Source organism: Diplotaxodon limnothrissa, linkage group LG3 (genome assembly GCF_057381915.1).
Source record: "Diplotaxodon limnothrissa isolate DT_005_m linkage group LG3, D_limnothrissa_male_GT1.1, whole genome shotgun sequence".
NCBI lineage: Eukaryota > Metazoa > Chordata > Actinopteri > Cichliformes > Cichlidae > Diplotaxodon > Diplotaxodon limnothrissa.
Window position 1 is genome coordinate 31,442,301 of NC_140598.1, and position 17,413 is coordinate 31,459,713.

At 41.8% G+C, this 17,413-nt stretch overlaps 1 protein-coding gene and 1 pseudogene across 1 annotated transcript; both read left to right on the top strand.

The window, feature by feature from the left end:
* Positions 1-2,634: 2,634 nt before the first annotated feature.
* LOC146635368 (PRELI domain-containing protein 1, mitochondrial-like) lies at positions 2,635-16,804 on the top strand. The gene is made up of 5 exons (XM_085350100.1): positions 2,635-2,747; positions 5,260-5,347; positions 13,829-13,942; positions 15,948-16,026; positions 16,713-16,804. The coding sequence occupies exons 1-5, from the start codon at positions 2,635-2,637 to the stop codon at positions 16,802-16,804; spliced, it is 486 nt and encodes a 161-aa protein (XP_085206226.1).
* On the top strand, positions 11,222-12,533 carry LOC146635369 (uncharacterized; annotated as a pseudogene).
* Positions 16,805-17,413: the final 609 nt, after the last annotated feature.

Consider the following 17,413-nt stretch of genomic DNA (forward strand, 5'->3'; position numbering starts at 1 on the left):
GGCGTCTGTCAGACAGGAAGCTAAGGATCCAGCTGCAGAGGGAGCTGCTCAGTCCTAGATCCTGCAGTTTCCTGTCCAGCTTCGAGGGAACGATGGTATTGAATGCTGAGCTGTAATCTACAAACAGCATCCTCACATACGTGTCTCTCTTCTCCAGGTGTGACAGGGCAGTGTGTAGTGTCAGGGCTATGGCATCATCAGTGGACCTGTTGTGGTGGTATGCAAACTGTAGAGGGTCCAGTGAGTCGGGTAGTGCAGAGCAGATGAAGTCCCTGACCAGCTTCTCGAAGCATTTGCTTACGATGGGGGTCAGGGCTACAGGTCGCCAGTCGTTCAATGAGGAGATGGTGGAGGATTTGGGTACAGGGACGATGGTGGCCATTTTGAAGCAGGCTGGGACTACAGACAGAGAGAGGGAAAGGTTGAAGATGTGCGTGAACACTCCAGCCAGCTGAGCCGCGCATGACCTGAGGACGCGGCCGGGAATCCCGTCCGGACCAGTAGCTTTGCGTGCGTTCACCTTCCTGAAGCACTTCCGCACATCCTCCTCAGACACAGTGTGCGCACTGACGTCATCCGCGGTGCGCACACTGTCCGGTCTCATGGTGTTCGCTGTGTCGAATCTAGCGTAGAATACGTTTAGATCCTCACACAGAGAGGCCGTGGTCTGCGGTGTGCTGGTTTTCCCCCTAAAGTCTGTTATCGTGTTTAGTCCCTGCCACATACTCTGAATTTGGATTATCCAATTACCCTATCCCCACAAGCTGCATGTCTTTGGACGGTGGGAGGAAGCCGGAACCCAGAAAGAACCCACGCAAACACGGGGAGAACATGCAAACTCCACACAGAAAGACCCCGGCCTGATGTTGGAATTGAACTCAGGACCTTCTTGCTGTGCGGCAAAGGTGTTAACCACCATGCCACCGTGCTGCCCAAGAAAAAAAAAATCTTAGAATTTCTTAAACATTTCTTGCATTTTTCAACTGTCTTTTTTTCATCAACAACATGAAGTGCAGGTCTTCAGGGCCAGCTTATGTGATAGGAATTCTGTGGCAAGTGCAGGGTATCAAGCAAGTCCAGGTGATCAATCACTGCTCAATCTCATCATAACAACTTTATTCTCTTAAACATTAGATCTTTAAACCATAGTCTAAGTGGATATATCACCTGAAACTTAGATTTGCTCTAAATCTGACCAGGCCTGCTTCAATTCACAACTGAAAAGTGTCTGTAGTATATTTTTGCCTGTACAGTATAGTTATTTATTTATTATTTTATTTTGTAACAATGGAAAAAAGTATTTACTCCTTTTCTGTTAGCTGACACCCATCCTAGAGTAAATAAGTGCAACAGACAGAAGTGGTACCAGCAAGTACAGACAGATTTACACTTTAAAAGATTGAGAGAAACTGTATTGTGATCTAAGGAGCTTGGAAGGAAAAGCGTCTGGACTTCTTTAACCTCCTAGAACCTGGCGTCCACATATGTGAACGTCACATTTTGGGTTGCCTAGACTAAAATATGTAAATCATGTAAATTGATAGAGTGAGTGCACAAAGGGCACCAAATTTTTGCAGAGTTGCCACAGACCTCCAAACTTCATGCGGTCTGCAGATCATGTGGATTTAGTCGTGAACCGTTTACCAAGCAGCGCGACCTGATTTCTGCTTGTCTAGTCTGCCATCTGGTGGAAAAAGGCGGTAAGTGCACGTATGACCGCCTGGGTCCACTTTTTTTCTTCTTTGTTTCTGTCTCAAATAAGCAGCTGCTACAAAGAAACCCCCAAACTGCCCCGCTGCTGTGTTTTATCCATGCCGGCTCCCTTACAGTCCGCCGGGCTTTGAGAAACACGCGCTTTAGGTACGTCCGTTACTTGGCTAGCCGAAGCTGTTAGCTTCCTCAGCAGCTACAACAGACTGCGACGTTTACGGTAGAGGGTGTTTAGAGCCTCGGACGCTGACTTCAGCATTTAGATTAAAAAAAAAGAAGACTATGACGAAGCGGCGACCGGCGACCGCGTTAAACAGCTAACTAGCTTGAGCCCGCTGGTGAAGTGCGGTTATAAAACAAAGGGATTAGCAATGCTGGCCTCGGAGCTGTAGCAACACCTAATAACGGTCGCAGCTAACAGTTTTTACAGTAAACAAATGCTATGATGAAAAGCATTGCATAGAAGTACTAGTATTGTGTTAATCACAGGATAAGTCGCTCTACTTTCCACTCTCCTAATGTGAGCATTGGTGGTATAGAGGTTAGCATAGCTGCCTTCCAAGCAATTGAGCCGGGTTCAATTCCCAGCCAACGCAAAGTCATTTTTTCACTAAAGTGGCAACTTTAGATTCTACTGTTAACAATTGCATATTTAAAAACGTGCTCACCCCAACGGTTTTCATTTGGTGTCTGAAAACTAGCGTCTGAAAACTTTTTGTGGTATGAAAACTAAAGTCATTTAAACACACTGTTAGAATTTAAAGCTACCCGGATTTTCAGGCACTAATGCAGGCACAATCAGCTGTCTATGTCCTGTTAATGGGGACTTTGGCACGACTGTCCTATCCTCTCTTGCTTGCCGTGATCAAAGTCAGTGAGTGTTCATAGCAACGGGAACATAAATTTTATTCTACAAACTTAAACATGAAGAGGAACTCAACCCAACCCAACCACCTGCTGTCCAGGCGACTGCTGACGAAGACCAACCGCCTGCCGGGCTGGGCGGAGCGGGTCTTCCCCATGCACATGGCTCGGGCGGTCTACGCAGTGGCGTGTCTAGAAAATTTTTGTTGGGGGGGCCAGGTAGGGGCACAGATTTGGAGAAGGGTGGCAGATTTAATTGGCAGATAATGTTTAAAAAAAAAATTCTACCAACCCTTAACCATAATTCAATAATCCTATAAACCTAATAACCAAATGCACTTTTAACTCTTATTAGAATGAGATTTTAACCACTACGGTGCAAAGTTTTTAGATACTGTGTTGATAAAGTACAAGAGATACAATCAGTGCTTTGTCAGTGTTTACTCAGCATTCAAGGACATCAATATTTGCATAGTATTTTTACTGACATATAGTGCACATATGTTTTGGGCAAAAACATTTTTGAAAATTAAAATACGAACATTTGTAACAAACAATTGACAAATTAGCCAATGCCAATGCAAAACTTTATCTGCCTGTTAAAAAAAGAAGATAATCTTCTCACAAACTGGTGTTTGATTTTGAAACAGGAAAAAAGTGGGGAAACAAATGAAAAGACTAACATTTGAATAAAACCTGAAAGCAAGTAAATACTTTCTATGCTGCCTTATGGTAAACTTTGGTAATATTGATAAAGAACAACACTGGCTGATGATAAAATACAGTCAGCTGGCATGGTGACACTGCCAGTATTAACCTGCAGGGCTGGACTGGGACAAAAAAATTGGGCATTTTTACTACAGACCGACCCACCAGGTAGTAAAGCCATAAAGACTTTGAATGAAAACAAATGCTGTTGTGACAGTGATGTACAGTCTTGTTGGTATATGTATGATTTCTATACATTTTACGTCAGATAAAAACTTTTGTTGTAAGATTTAGATAATTATTTAATAAAAACTAGGTATTTTAAATGAGAATAAGAAAGAAAAGTATTTCTTTGTGCCCACCTTTCCCTGTTAATGCCCTACCTGGCCCCCTGGCAAAACTTTGCTAGACCCGCCCCTGCACAGTTACCAGCTGTCAGCTACATAAAAAAGGATCCTGGTGTTATTTGTCTCTCAGAAACAGTTCATAACTTCAACTCATTCATGTCACCTAAAAGGTAAACCTGTTTCTCCATCACCTGTTCAGCTCTGATGATTCAGTAAGGACATCTCCTGGTTTCATCTTCATGTTTCCCTCTCACCACATATCTAAACAGACATCATGACCAGCAGCTTTACAGCTGTGGCTCCAGCAAACATCAGCTGATACTAGAAATTAATATTAAATACATTCTAACAACAGCTGATCAAGCTTAAACGTGCTGCTGTTGTTTAGCGCAATATCTGCTGGTTTCCTCTTTCTGGCGCAAAGTGGGCGATAAACAAACAAGAGAGACGATCAGCTGATCATTGATCAGTTTCATGATTGAAGTAGCAACAGGAGAGGGAGGGGGAGAGAATGAGAGAAGAGGCAGCTGTGCAGCATAAAGACAGAATAAATCCAGCTTTGTGTCTTTTTTCCATTCTAGCTAAAGTCCGGGACAAACTGCGTCTCTTCTCAGCTCAATACGAAACGCGTAATATTTTCTCTGAATGAGGGACCATCCCATTTTTTTAAGGAGCCCTTGGCAACTCTACTAACCTTATGAATAAAATAAAGTTCACTATCAGTAACATCATAGCACCCACCCAGCTGTATAAAAACTCCGTCAAACTGGCTAGAACGCAGTATGAGTTATTGCAACTGACAGTAAAAAGTCAGCAACATGAAAATAAACTCCACCTAAACTTGGTTTATATCTGACCCAGATAGACTGCAGGTCATAACTTCTTACCTGAAGTTCAGTTCACCTGACACTCGGACTGGCGGCTGCTTCGGGTCTCTCCTCCTGCCTCCCCTTCCCTCATCCACCTGCTGCCTCTGTGGAAGCCCCGTCATAGCCACCACCAAACAACGGAGTTATTTCTACACATCGACCTGCATCTGGCCAATCCACCACCCCTCATTGTTCATGCCATTACAAAAAAAAATAAAAAATAAGTCACTGGGGATATGCCCGGTATGCCCGATGGCCAGTCCAGCTATGTTAACCTGCAACCAAATCTGCAGCTCCATACAGCAATGTTACGACTTAGATTATCTTATAACTCATAACTCTTATGTTAGCTGCCCTCAGTAGCATACTGTCTGAAATATTCCACAGCTGCAATAATTCTTTAAGTGTTATTTTTTTCCTTGGTATTCTAATTTCACCGAAGTTTACTAAACTCAACAAACTTGATATTACTTACCGGGACATTTATTCTGTCCTCATTTTCTTTCACCGAAAAATTGTTTCCTGCAGTGCCGTCTTTCGTGCTTGGCTCTCCTACCTTTGCTAACGTGATGCGCATAGCGCAGAAGCGATGCTGCATTCACTTACACTCGGATATCTGAGCGTCACCGTGAAAACATAATCGGACATTTGATATTTGATTGAATTTTATTGTTTTGCCTTTGGGGTGGCACCAGGGGTGGCCAGTCTGGTTTGGGGGGTGGCCTGTGCCCCCCCAGGCCACCCCGCTGGACACGCCATTGGGTCTACGTCCTGGAAGATTCTATCGTGGACCCTCAGGCCCACACGCTCATCACCAAGACAGAGCCAATGCAGAGGGGGGGGGGGGGCGCGGTATGAAAAGGGGGGGGGGGGGGAGAGAAAAAACAAAACTCTTGGACACTGCTAGCACAGGGCGCCCACAGAAATGCAAAGCAGGAGATGAAGCATCGCTGAATATGTTTCCAAACCAACTTCATTCTAAGCCAAAGACTAGAAAATCTGGTGAAGCATATTTGCCCTTTGGTTTCACCTGCACAAGTGCCAAGGTAGGTCTCCCGTGCAGGATTGGTTTTCCAATTAAGGACGGGAGCAGCACTGTGCTCTCCCAATCACGGACAAACAGTATCCCACAGTTGTTTATGTTTTTAAACCCATTTTGCACAGAGAGGCATTTTTTGAAAAATGCATTGATAGCAATGTTGAATATTATTACACATACAGTAAAATAATCACACCGTGACGCCTCTGCCTTTCTAAATGGAGGGACAGTAACTGCGTTTGTATATGTTAGTGTGTAAAACCTGTAGACAGTAAGATTAACAGTATTTTGTCTCTATCTGCCATTCTGCAATTCATCTCATGTAAACAATAACGTGCGCACAGCGTGACGTGAAAAAAGGCACATACCTTTGACGTTGCGTGACGAACTCTGTATTCCTCATTGTTAAGGAATTTTTATTGTTTTATTTGATTATGCTTCAAATGTTATGTTATACATATTTCACCAGACACAGCTTTCTGTTGAAACAGGAAGCTGACCCTGTGACGCTGACAAGAGATCAGTACAGAAATACATATCCGCAGAAGTTGACTTGCATTATATTATTCTTAGAAATTGACCTGCAACACACATACTCTGTGACACACACACACACAGCTTGCATGCAGACAGACATCAGGACCTGCGTAACAGGAAATGTGATTATATTTGCATATTGACGATGTAACCTATAAAAATAAATGAATACTTCAGTTCGGTGTGATTTGCTCTGAGCTTTTCACCCGTGCAGCACGTTAACCTACACAAGTGTCTCATTGTTGTTTATTCACCTGACTGTTTGTTAACTGTAAATCTCTGACATTTAATTGGTCCTTCGAAGTCGTTAATGGACTGGTATTAATAATAATATTATGCTCCATTTCACAGTGGTATCCTTCCTCAAGTCCCGACGCCGTGACAAACCTGCGTCGAAGTCTCTGCAGAGCGCCCTCCAGGTAGGGTTGAAAGTCCAGGGACGCTAAAATTCGGGTCCTGGCCGACGTTATACAGGCCCACGGCTGTGGGACTTGAAGGGGGACGCCCGACAGACCGGCAACAGCGAAGCCAGGTGATTATTCCACATTTGACACACCTTGCGTAAAATTATCGGTGTTTAGGGTGACACTGTTCCAAGAAAACTCGTCCTACGGGGACTGGCAGTTTTAAGACTCGCTTGTAAGTCGAAACTGGCAGTGTAATAGACACTCGTTTCGCAGTTAAAAAAAGGCTGGAAGTCTAAATTTACTGGAAAGTAAATAAGTGTACGGAAAGTGTCAACTAACATAGGATAGAAATTGCGCGCATAAACTGTTTTTACTGTTTTGTTGGTGGAGTAAGTTGATTTAACAGCACATTAAGGTGGCTGAACTACTCCACTGAATTGTTTACCGTTGATAGCTCACGTACTGGCTGAATGGGAAATTAAAGTTGTGCGTCATCACGTAAAATCGACAACCGCTTTCAAGAATAGCTGAAAGTAGAAGCCTGTTGTTGATAACTTATCTCATTCTTCGTGCCAGTGACAGCTTCACGGGTCTGTCTGTATATTTAACTCAATAAAATACCTTGTAAACAAATCTTCTACAAAACGAAACCAAATGGTTTGCAGTCCCTCTGCAGTAACTATTTTAAGAGGAACCTTACAAACAGAACTAAATAATGAAATATAGTTGGCATGACGATCATTCCCAGATTGTATAAAATAAATAAAAGGAAATCATTCACATGAAAACCTTTTCTATAAAAAGAGAGATGCATAAGGTAGATTAAGGCTGTCTCATTGTTCAGCCAAGGAAAGTGTGTGTAAAGGTAAATGTCTCCAGCCTGGATGACGGGTGGGACTGCAGCCCACCCAGAGCCCTTGATGGATACAAAATAAAATATAAAAATAATAATAATAATAAATTACTTGGTTCAACATGCAACAGAGAGAATGAATGTGACTGAAGGTTGGATCTGAGATGAGGCAAACAGAAGACCAGTCTAAAAAGTAGGCGGAGAAAAAGCAAATTTGTACGGATTGGATGAATTCTAAATTATCTGTTTGCTGAGTAAGATGATCCTAAACTATTAAATTGGCTCAGTAGTAGTATAGTGATTTACACTGATAAAATGTTGTAATATACTGTTGTCATTATATAGAAAGAAAAAGATGATAATATTAATAAAAATATAATATTAATGACAAGAAGTATCCTAGTCAGTATGATGTGAGATGGATAATTGTTATGAAGTAGTCTGCATCAAGCTTAAGGATTGCTCAAACTCAGTATAATGACATATGAGATGAAGAAAATAAAGGCAATATCTAAACCAATTAGGTGCATAGAGGCACTTAACCTGCTTGAAAATCTGTCATTTATCCTAGATAAATATTACTGAGATGTAGAGCACATTTATAATGACAACTAATAAGCCCAACCCTGTAGATAATAGCTAAAGCTACAAGATTGAAAAGCTGATTTAAATATGTGGACACTACTAAGCTAATGAGCAAGTTAAACATTTTTATTTATTTGTTTTAAAGCAGAAGTTGCATAGAGGACAGCACAGGGAGCTGTCTATCAATGAATAGAAAACACACATACACAAATTGTTACATGTGAAATTATTTTTGGAAAGAATCAGAAGTGAGATGATTTTGAATTAAGACATCAGTGTAAAGATGCATGAATTAAACCTGATAATAACATACAGAGGCAATGAAGGAAGCAGCTTACACTCACTGAACATTAACATGCATACGACAAGTAATGAAGACCTGCTTACACTTATACACATAACATGAGTTGGTATTTCTGACCAGAGAGAGGGAAACGGGTAGTTTAAGTACTCAGGATAATAATGAAAATGTCTTAGTTGTGTTTCTTCAGGAGCAAAACAGACCTGGACCAATTCTCCAGGTGCAGCGGTCGGAAGAAACCCATAGGTTAGCAAATTTGGGAAAGAAAACTGACTGCTTAAGGGGTCTGAAACACTGCAAAAGCAACATATGCGAATTCACGTACATGATTTACAAATGCCCAGTTTTAGAGCTGTAAACTGTGAGCAATTCAAAGTTTAAATATATATATAGAGAGATAAAAATAAGAAAACTTTAACTTCAAAGTTGGAATATGTAAGATGTGTGAAATGTGTGAATTCTTTGAAAAACTAGACGGTATCTAGGAATGCCTCAAGTGAAAACGTAATGAACAAAAAAAAAAAAAAGACGAAGAGGCAAAGAGCAATGGAAACACGGACGTGTATAACATAGAACAATTACTTCTGGGCTCTGAACACAAACCCTCTGTTGTCAGATCTAGCAGATCCAGTTGTAGTAAAAACTACCACAACTTACAGGCCAGTTAATCCACAATATCCCTTAAGCACAAAAGCAGAAAAAGGGATCAGACCAGTAATTGCAGATATGGAAAAAGCAGGCATTTTAGTAAAAACAACTGAAACAACCTGTAACACTCCAATTTTCCCAGTGAAAAAAGTAGACACGGGGAAATATCGACTAGTACATGACTTTAGAGCGATAAATGACATAACAGAACAAACCCCACCTGTGGTGGCAAATCCACACACAATTTTAAATCAAGTAACACCAAAGGAACAGTGGTTTTCTGTAATAGACCTATCCGATGCTTTCTTTTCCATACCCCTACACTTTGACTCACAAAAGCTATTTGGATTCGCTGTTGCCAACCAGAAGTATACCTATACAAGGTTGCCTCAGGGATTCCAGAATAGCCCCACTCTTTATGCAGAAGCTCTAAGAAAACCCATGTCATTTTGCACGCTTCCTGCCCCAGGTAAATTCCTGCTATACGTTGATGATATTTTGATTACAGGCTACACACAGACTAATTGCGTAGCAAACACACTGACAGTTTTGCAACATCTAGCGGAGCAAGGCCATAAAGTCTCACAGCATAAATTGCACTTGTGGAGCCAAGAAGTAACGTACCTTGGCCACAGACTGACAGGACAAGGCAGACAGCTGTTAGACAGCAGAAAAGTAGCTGTACAAAACCCCCCCTAAGCCTGTCACCAAACAACAAATGATGAGTTATTTAGGTCTCTGCAACTTTTGCAGATGTTGGATACCTGAATATGCACTGCCCAACCTTTGCAAAACTTGATCTATGGCAAACACTTAGCTCTGAAAGATGAAATAGAATGGACACCAGAGGCAGACAAAGCATTTATTGACTTAAAACTTGCCCTGCAAACAAGCAGTTTTAGCTTTGCCTGACTGTGACAAGCACTCTCCTTCCTGTGGAAGTAGATGGTGCCGAACACAGCTGTATGCTGAAGCTAACTGAAAAAATGAAACCCCGACCAGACATTTTTAGTACACTGCAGCCTACTGTTTTAGAAGCGAAACCTTTAGCTTCCTCTTTTTCAGCACAGAGTGCAGAACTAGCGGCTATCATACGTGCATGCTGCGCAAAGGTCAAGATATAAATATTCACACTGACAGTCAATATGCGTTGCACACCAAAAAAGATAATTCAGAAATTACTAAAGGCAATAACTTCGCAGACCAAGCCGCAAAGAAGGCCGCACAGCAACCAATATGAACTTTAATGTCTGAAACTTCACAGCTAATACCACTTGATGTACTTAGAGATGAATAGGAAGCCGCTCCTATAGCGGAGCAAAAGAAATGGTTAAAGTGTGGAGCACGGCTACAAAATTGCTACACAAGACAGCAGCATTAGTGACAAATAGCTTAAAGCATTTGTCAAGGGGTGGAATGATGAGTATCCTCCCCAAACACTTCTATACTCAAAATTTTGAAGCTTCAGCACAAGAGTTTATCAGAACATGCATGATTTGCCAGAAACATAATGCACAGGGAAACCTCAAGCCTAAAAGAGGCTTTTCCCCAACACCACCGCACCCATTTCACACAATCCACATGGATTTTATTGAACTGAACGAATGTCAAGCATCAAAATACGCTCTAGTAATTGTGGATGTGTTCTCCAAATGGCCAGAAATTTATCCAGTGAAAAGAGCAGATGCAATCTCAGTAGCAAAATGTTTATGCAACCATTTCATTCCTACATACGGCATTCCTTCTCTGATAAGATCAGACAATGGAACACATTTTGTTAATGATGTAATTAGTAAAGTCTCTGAAGCTCTGGGTTTCAGCATCAAACATCACTGCGCATATCATCCACAAAGCGCAGGATTAGTGGAAAGAACTAACGGCACAATAAAACAGAGATTGAGAAAATGTATGGAGGAAACAGGAAGACAATGGCCTGAGTGTTTGGGCCTGGTGAAGATGTGGATGCAACTAACCCAGGGTTCGCAAAAAGCTCACACCCTTTGAAATCGTTCACGGGAGGCTATTTCCGCTGCCTCTCACTAGTGAGCCTATTAATAAGTCTATAAGAGAAACCACCCTAGCAGAGTGGATGACTAAGTTATTTGAGAATAAAGAGATTGTGCTAACAATAAACTGCCGAGCGATATCTCTCCAGTTTCTTGCAGGTTGCAACCAGTTGATTGGATCCACCAAAGCCACTGCAAAAAAGTGAGTGACAACACAAGCATAGACGCCGGTTCCCCCGACTCCTAGGTGTTCTCCTGGTGGAGGAAAGGGCTGTTTGGGTATATCCCGCCCTTTTCTCTTCTCGCCAGTGGTCTACTCACTTGGAGCCCGGGTGTGCCTGGTCATCATGAAGAACCTTGTCCTCATAGTGGCTGGCATTGCGCTCCTAGTGAGCCTACTGATACTCACCTGGAGAGACAAGGACCCACAGCACCACCTGCAGAAGAAATGGTCATATGACAACTTACACCTGAAGGATATGGATAAAGACCACAACCACCCCTGACTGAACAATGCCTGGTACCGGTACGTCTACAACCGAGTACATACAGAAGACAACCACACTGGCTGCTACGTCTGTTCACACCTCCCAACAACAGCAATGCAAGCCACCCTGTATGGAAAATCACCCAGCCTTTCCGAAGCCCTATGTATATTCTACAAAGCCAACAGCGGAACATGTTCCCCCGAAGACATCTTCGCCTTCAAGTTGGAGTTAAAAAGACAAGTCACAAAAACTGACCTGCGACGGTGTAATGGAACACTGATCAACTATAAACCTAATGAGGTAGTATTTTGTGCACCAGAGGTCTCAGACTGGAACTACAGCTGTGATGACCGATACTGGGTAAACCTGAATGCGACCAATGACAAGGGAAAATCTTTCAACGTCAGGAGGGAACCAGGAATACAACATCCAATGTGTTTCACCTTCGCATACGGAAACAGAAAGCTGGGGATGAACCAAAACTGCTCCCAGACTTTCCGGATGCCGCAGGAAAGACAAGGACCAACCAAGACGCAAGAGGAGCACTGATGATGTGCAACCTCATGATCCAATCTGGGGCAGTGATGTGCCAGCGGAGTTCAAGTTGTGGACCACCGGACAGAAAGTCCTGCACTCACTTTTCCCATGGATCGGGAATGGAAAAACCATGCTAAGAATCGAGACTCTTGACTACCGATTTGGACTTTTCCTGAACAGCTCAATATGGATAAACAAGGCTCAGAATGAGGAAATCGACGCGATCAGAATAGTGGTCATGCAACACAGAGTCGCCCTGGACATGATTCTCGCTGAGAGAGGGGGCCTCTGTGTCTTATTCAACACCACTTGCTGCACCTATATTCCAGATAACGTGCATTCTTTGACCATGACCACCGCCCTGGAGAAGTTACGACAACTTAGTAATGCACAGCAACAAGACTATGTCATGAACACAGAGAACTGGCTGACCTGGCTGCTGAGCGGCAGCTGGAGGACCCTCATGATCAAAGGACTTGTCTTGATAGGAGTTCTTCTTTTATTGCTTTGCATGTTCTCTACATGCATTCTACCCTGTATCAGATCGATGATTGACAAAATGGTACAGGCCACAGTAATCACCTATGTTGGACTGCCACAAGAAGATGAACCGGACGAAGAAGATTTAGTATAGGAATACACACACTCACACATACTGAATGATGCTACAATTGAAAGTGTTGAAAGCAAGTGATTGTTGGCTGATAATAAAGTATGATTAAGTGGTGAAATATTTTAACAACAGGAGGGAATGTTAAGGAATTTTTATTGTTTTATTTGATTATGCTTCAAATGTTATGTTATACATATTTCACCAGACACAGCTTTCTGTTGAAACAGGAAGCTGACCCTGTGACGCTGACAAGAGATCAGTACAGAAATACATATCCGCAGAAGTTGACTTGCATTATATTATTCTTAGAAATTGACCTGCAACACACATACTCTGTGACACACACACACACAGCTTGCATGCAGACAGACATCAGGACCTGCGTAACAGGAAATGTGATTATATTTGCATATTGACGATGTAACCTATAAAAATAAACAAATACTTCAGTTCGGTGTGATTTGCTCTGAGTTTTTCACCCGTGCAGCACGTTAACCTACACAAGTGTCTCATTGTTGTTTATTCACCTGACTGTTTGTTAACTGTAAATCTCTGACACTCATCCACACGTAAACGGAAAAAAAGGAGTTTTAAAAAAATCTCAGTTTTCGGTGATTCGAAATGCTGTTTATGTGTGAACGAAACAGCTGCGTTTTCAAAAATACCCGTGTAGTTGTGGACGTAGCGTAATAGTTTACTTTCTTACTGCCTGTAATTTATTGCAAGTTACTTGTATTTGCTTAGTTGTTTACTAAATGTTTGAGGTGTGAAAGAAACCGCAATGGAGCAAAATATGGGCGTGTGTGGTTGGAGGATGTGTTTGTGCGTGTGTGTGCGTGTTGTAAAACAAAGGCAGCAAAAAAAAGTTTGGGAACCACTGTAATAGAGGAACCAGCTGACATGGTTTGAGCACCTGAATAGGAGATCTCCTGCACATCTAGACTTTGATGGACTAGGTCAGGGGTTTTGGGCATGTCCAGCTGTGAGGAGACCTGGGACAGAAACAGGACTGGACTGGGAATGCCTTGCTGGAAAGGCTGGAGATAGTTTCCTAAATGAGGCCATTCTCTCCACTTTTGCTCATCTCAGAAAGGACAAGAAAATGGATGAATTTGCAGATTTAAAGAACTGCACTGGACACAGGTATAAATGCTTTTTGACTGGAAAACTACAAGGCCTCTTACAGTCTGGTTGGTTTTAACATTTTCAGTATTTAACTAAGTTGAATATAATACTTTTTCCTGTGCTTGAACATAGTTTGTGTTTGGAGTAAAAACGGGCTTTTTTGTACATTTTCTACCGTCTCTGCCTCTAAGACTGTTGTGGAGCGGTGTCTGTTTGAAGAGAACCATGGTCGGCCATCTTGGACCAAATTGAGGAGGGAGGCCTGGATCTCCACAGCTGTATATGGACTGGGTCGACCCATACAGGTATACACAAACATACAAATGTTTCAGTCCTAAGGAAAATTGGCCACCAAAACCCAAACTCAACCTACTATCACTTAAAGTATAAAGAACACACCAGCTTCTCTTAGTGTATTTCTGATAGAGATTGACAGACCACGTGACCTTCGTGCATTGCTTTGTGGGTACCCGTGGCAACAAAATCAAAACACTGCATCAAGCGCTAGTATTTCCAGCACCGGTAATCATTAATTCTGTGGTTTTAATCCCTACTTGCATTTTATTTACCCCAAAAACAGTTATGTACAAAACGACGGACAACACGGCAGGTCCGTACAAAGACAGACTTGACGAAAAGGCAAAAAAAAAGGACAAGGAAAAAATCAAAGGATTGAAAGGGTCAGACCCATACGAGCATACAGAGTGGAGTAAGGACATTAGCGTGCTGCCCAACTTTCATCACGGACATATTTATTATTGTATGATCCTAAGTGTGAGTGTATGCACTTCATGTTTATTAACTTCAGATCCCTGCAACAAGCCCAGGTCCAGTTTACTTTTGGTGATTTGGACTATTCCATTTCACAGCTGTTGTTACATTTTTTTCCCTTTTTCTTCTGTACAGGCCAACGAAATCTGTTTGTAGTTTCAGGTTGTAGTATTACACAACATTTTCAGATCTAATAGAAAAAAATAAGCGTTTCATAATTCATTCAATTTATTGTCTTTCTTTATAACTGTCATGACTAGTTAGCGAGTTGTTGCTGGGGAAATTCGTTGCAAAGAGGGTGCTGCACCAAAATTCTGTCTGCGATTGGTTTGGTCTCTTATCAGATTGTCCATTGTCGCCCATAGTTTGCATGGAAGATGCTGACTTGTCTGCAAACACTCAGAAAATTGTGAAGTAATACCTCCTGGCTCTCAAGCCAAGCCAAGATACCAAAACCAACTATGTGACACTTCGTCAGTATCTATATACAGCTAACGTATGGTCAGTGTTTGGGAGTAACGGAATACATGTACCGCCGTTACGTATTTAGAATACAAAATATGAGTAACTGTATTCCGTTACAGTTACCGTTTAAAAAGGTGGTATTCAGAATACAGTTACTTTGTTGAAATAAATGGATTACACTGCGGTACTTTCCTGTTTCATTTTGTCGCGGGTCAGGACTGTTTGGGTTTTGTTTGACAGCTACGTTCTTTCGTTCCAGGCGGCAGCGTTACGGTTGCCATGGTTACAGGGCGACGCTCTCTCTCTCTTTCTGCGACTGTGTGTTTCCTGGGTGAGAGAGCGCCTTTTCGTTGTTGTTGTTGTTGTTGTGCTAAGCTAACAGGCAGAATGCTACAAGCATAGCTCTAAAGAATGTAGCATCATGGGCAGTGTAGTCCGTGTTGCAGGGAGAATGGACTGCCATACACGTTATGTGTCTGTGAGCGCGAGGAGGGAGAAAAAGGCGAGTGGAAAGGTACGAGTTGTCATCGAGCAAAAACGGGAGCTGGAAGCATGTAAATATAATAATAACCACTGCAGCCAAGAAGAGTGCCTGACGAGCCCAGTTGTAAGTAAGCTATTAAGACTCGACTGTACACCGTGTTCGTGTTTTCCTCCGAAAACAATAAGTTCCGTTGGAGCAGTCTTTCAACGCCTCTCTCTGTCTCTCGCAAGAAAAGTTGACCCACACAACAAAGTAAAGCTATTGTTCGGCTACGAGCCGACAGGGACCCCGCCGTATTCGTCAGAGGTCCCTTTACTACAGTTCGGAGTCGCGGACCTTCAGTAATAGTAATAAATCACACAGCAATAGTACATTCACGTTGTTGTAAAAAGCACGATAATATATTAAGTAATCCAAAGTATTCAGAATACGTTACTGTCATTGAGTAACGTAACGGAATACGTTACAGAATACATTTTGGGGCATGTATTCTGTATTCTGTAACGGAATACATTTTAAAAGTAACCTTCCCAACACTGCGTATGGTGCGGGTATTTATCTTTGACTAATTCTTTGTCTTTCTCCGCCAGGAATTCGGTCTCGCCAGGTTTAAAAGTAACCAAGCTAAAGCCATGAGAGGGCTGGAGTACTCTCTCTCCAAGCTACAGAGTAAGTCACAAATACATGCACACACACATTTGTATTTCACCTCTGAGGGCTTCACCAAAACCTGAAGCTTAATTACCACAAGCTATGTGTTTTTGTACAAAAGTCCTGAAACTGTAAAAAGAAATCCAGTTAAAACCAAGAAAACAAACGTCAGCCTATCACAAAACCGCTGTTTTTTTCTTTCTTAAAAAGGGAAATCATCATTTAAAAACTATGGTTTTTATTTTCTCTGATCATCTTTGTCTAATTTAACTTTTAGAGCATTTCATTAAACGTTGGTCTCAATCTAGTATCAGATTGAGACCAACATTTACTGTATTGCACACCTTTGGTGGTGGCTTAGAGTGATGTCAAATTTTTCATTGATTTTTAGATTTGGTCACAGGATTCACATTTTTTTTTATTTATTAAAATATGAATAACAAATGTCATATGAGTCTTCTCTTTTGACTTTTTTATGTAGATGTAGTTTAGATCAGCCTGATTTTCGGTCATTAGAACTTAAACCTTAGATTGCATATAAAAGACGACGGTACACTCCGGGTGTGAGAACTGTGCATTTTCTTTTCTTGTTTTAAACCTTAAACCTATTTTCAGCTCCATTATGCTCATATTCAGTTTATTTTTCACTTCAGGGCTCAGATCAGTGTGACAGTTCCTCATTTTCTACTTTTATTTATCCACAGCTAGTGACCAGGGAGAGTCATCAGAGAAGCAAAAGCCCCTCCCACCACAAGCCACGCCGACCCCCAACCAGAAACCCAAACAGTTTGTCTGAACCTCAGTAGGAACAACAAGCCCACAATACAGATTGACAGACCACGTGACTTTCGCACATTGCATGCCGGGAACTCGTGGCAAAACAATCCAAGTACCGCATCAAATGCAAGTATTTGCAGCACTGCAAAACGTTCATTCTCCGGTTCCAATACCTTCTTGCTTTTTCTTTGCCCCCCAAAAAAGGTATGTACAAAACGAAGGATAACAATGCCGGTCTGTACAAAGACAGACTCGACGAAAAGGCAAAGAAAACCACCAGTGCATACATTCATGAAGTTTAGTAACTTCAGGTCACTGCAACAAGCCCAGGTACAGTTTACTGACAGATGGGTGCAGGACCTTGAAATGCACCGTGTAGAACGAAAGACCATCGTACAAACAAAGGTAAGTTTACCAGTCTCACAAATTGTCTTCATAAATACACATTCGTTAACCGTTTATTAATAGGACCTTTAAGCTCAATGGTAATTAATTAGTAGTGGAAATAATTTCTGGTACGGATTACAGAAATGTAGCAGTGACAATAATATTGTATGCTGTAATCGTACTGGGCAATTAGTGATACAAAAAAACAAAAAACCTGTTTTATCTGCTTTACCCGTCGGCT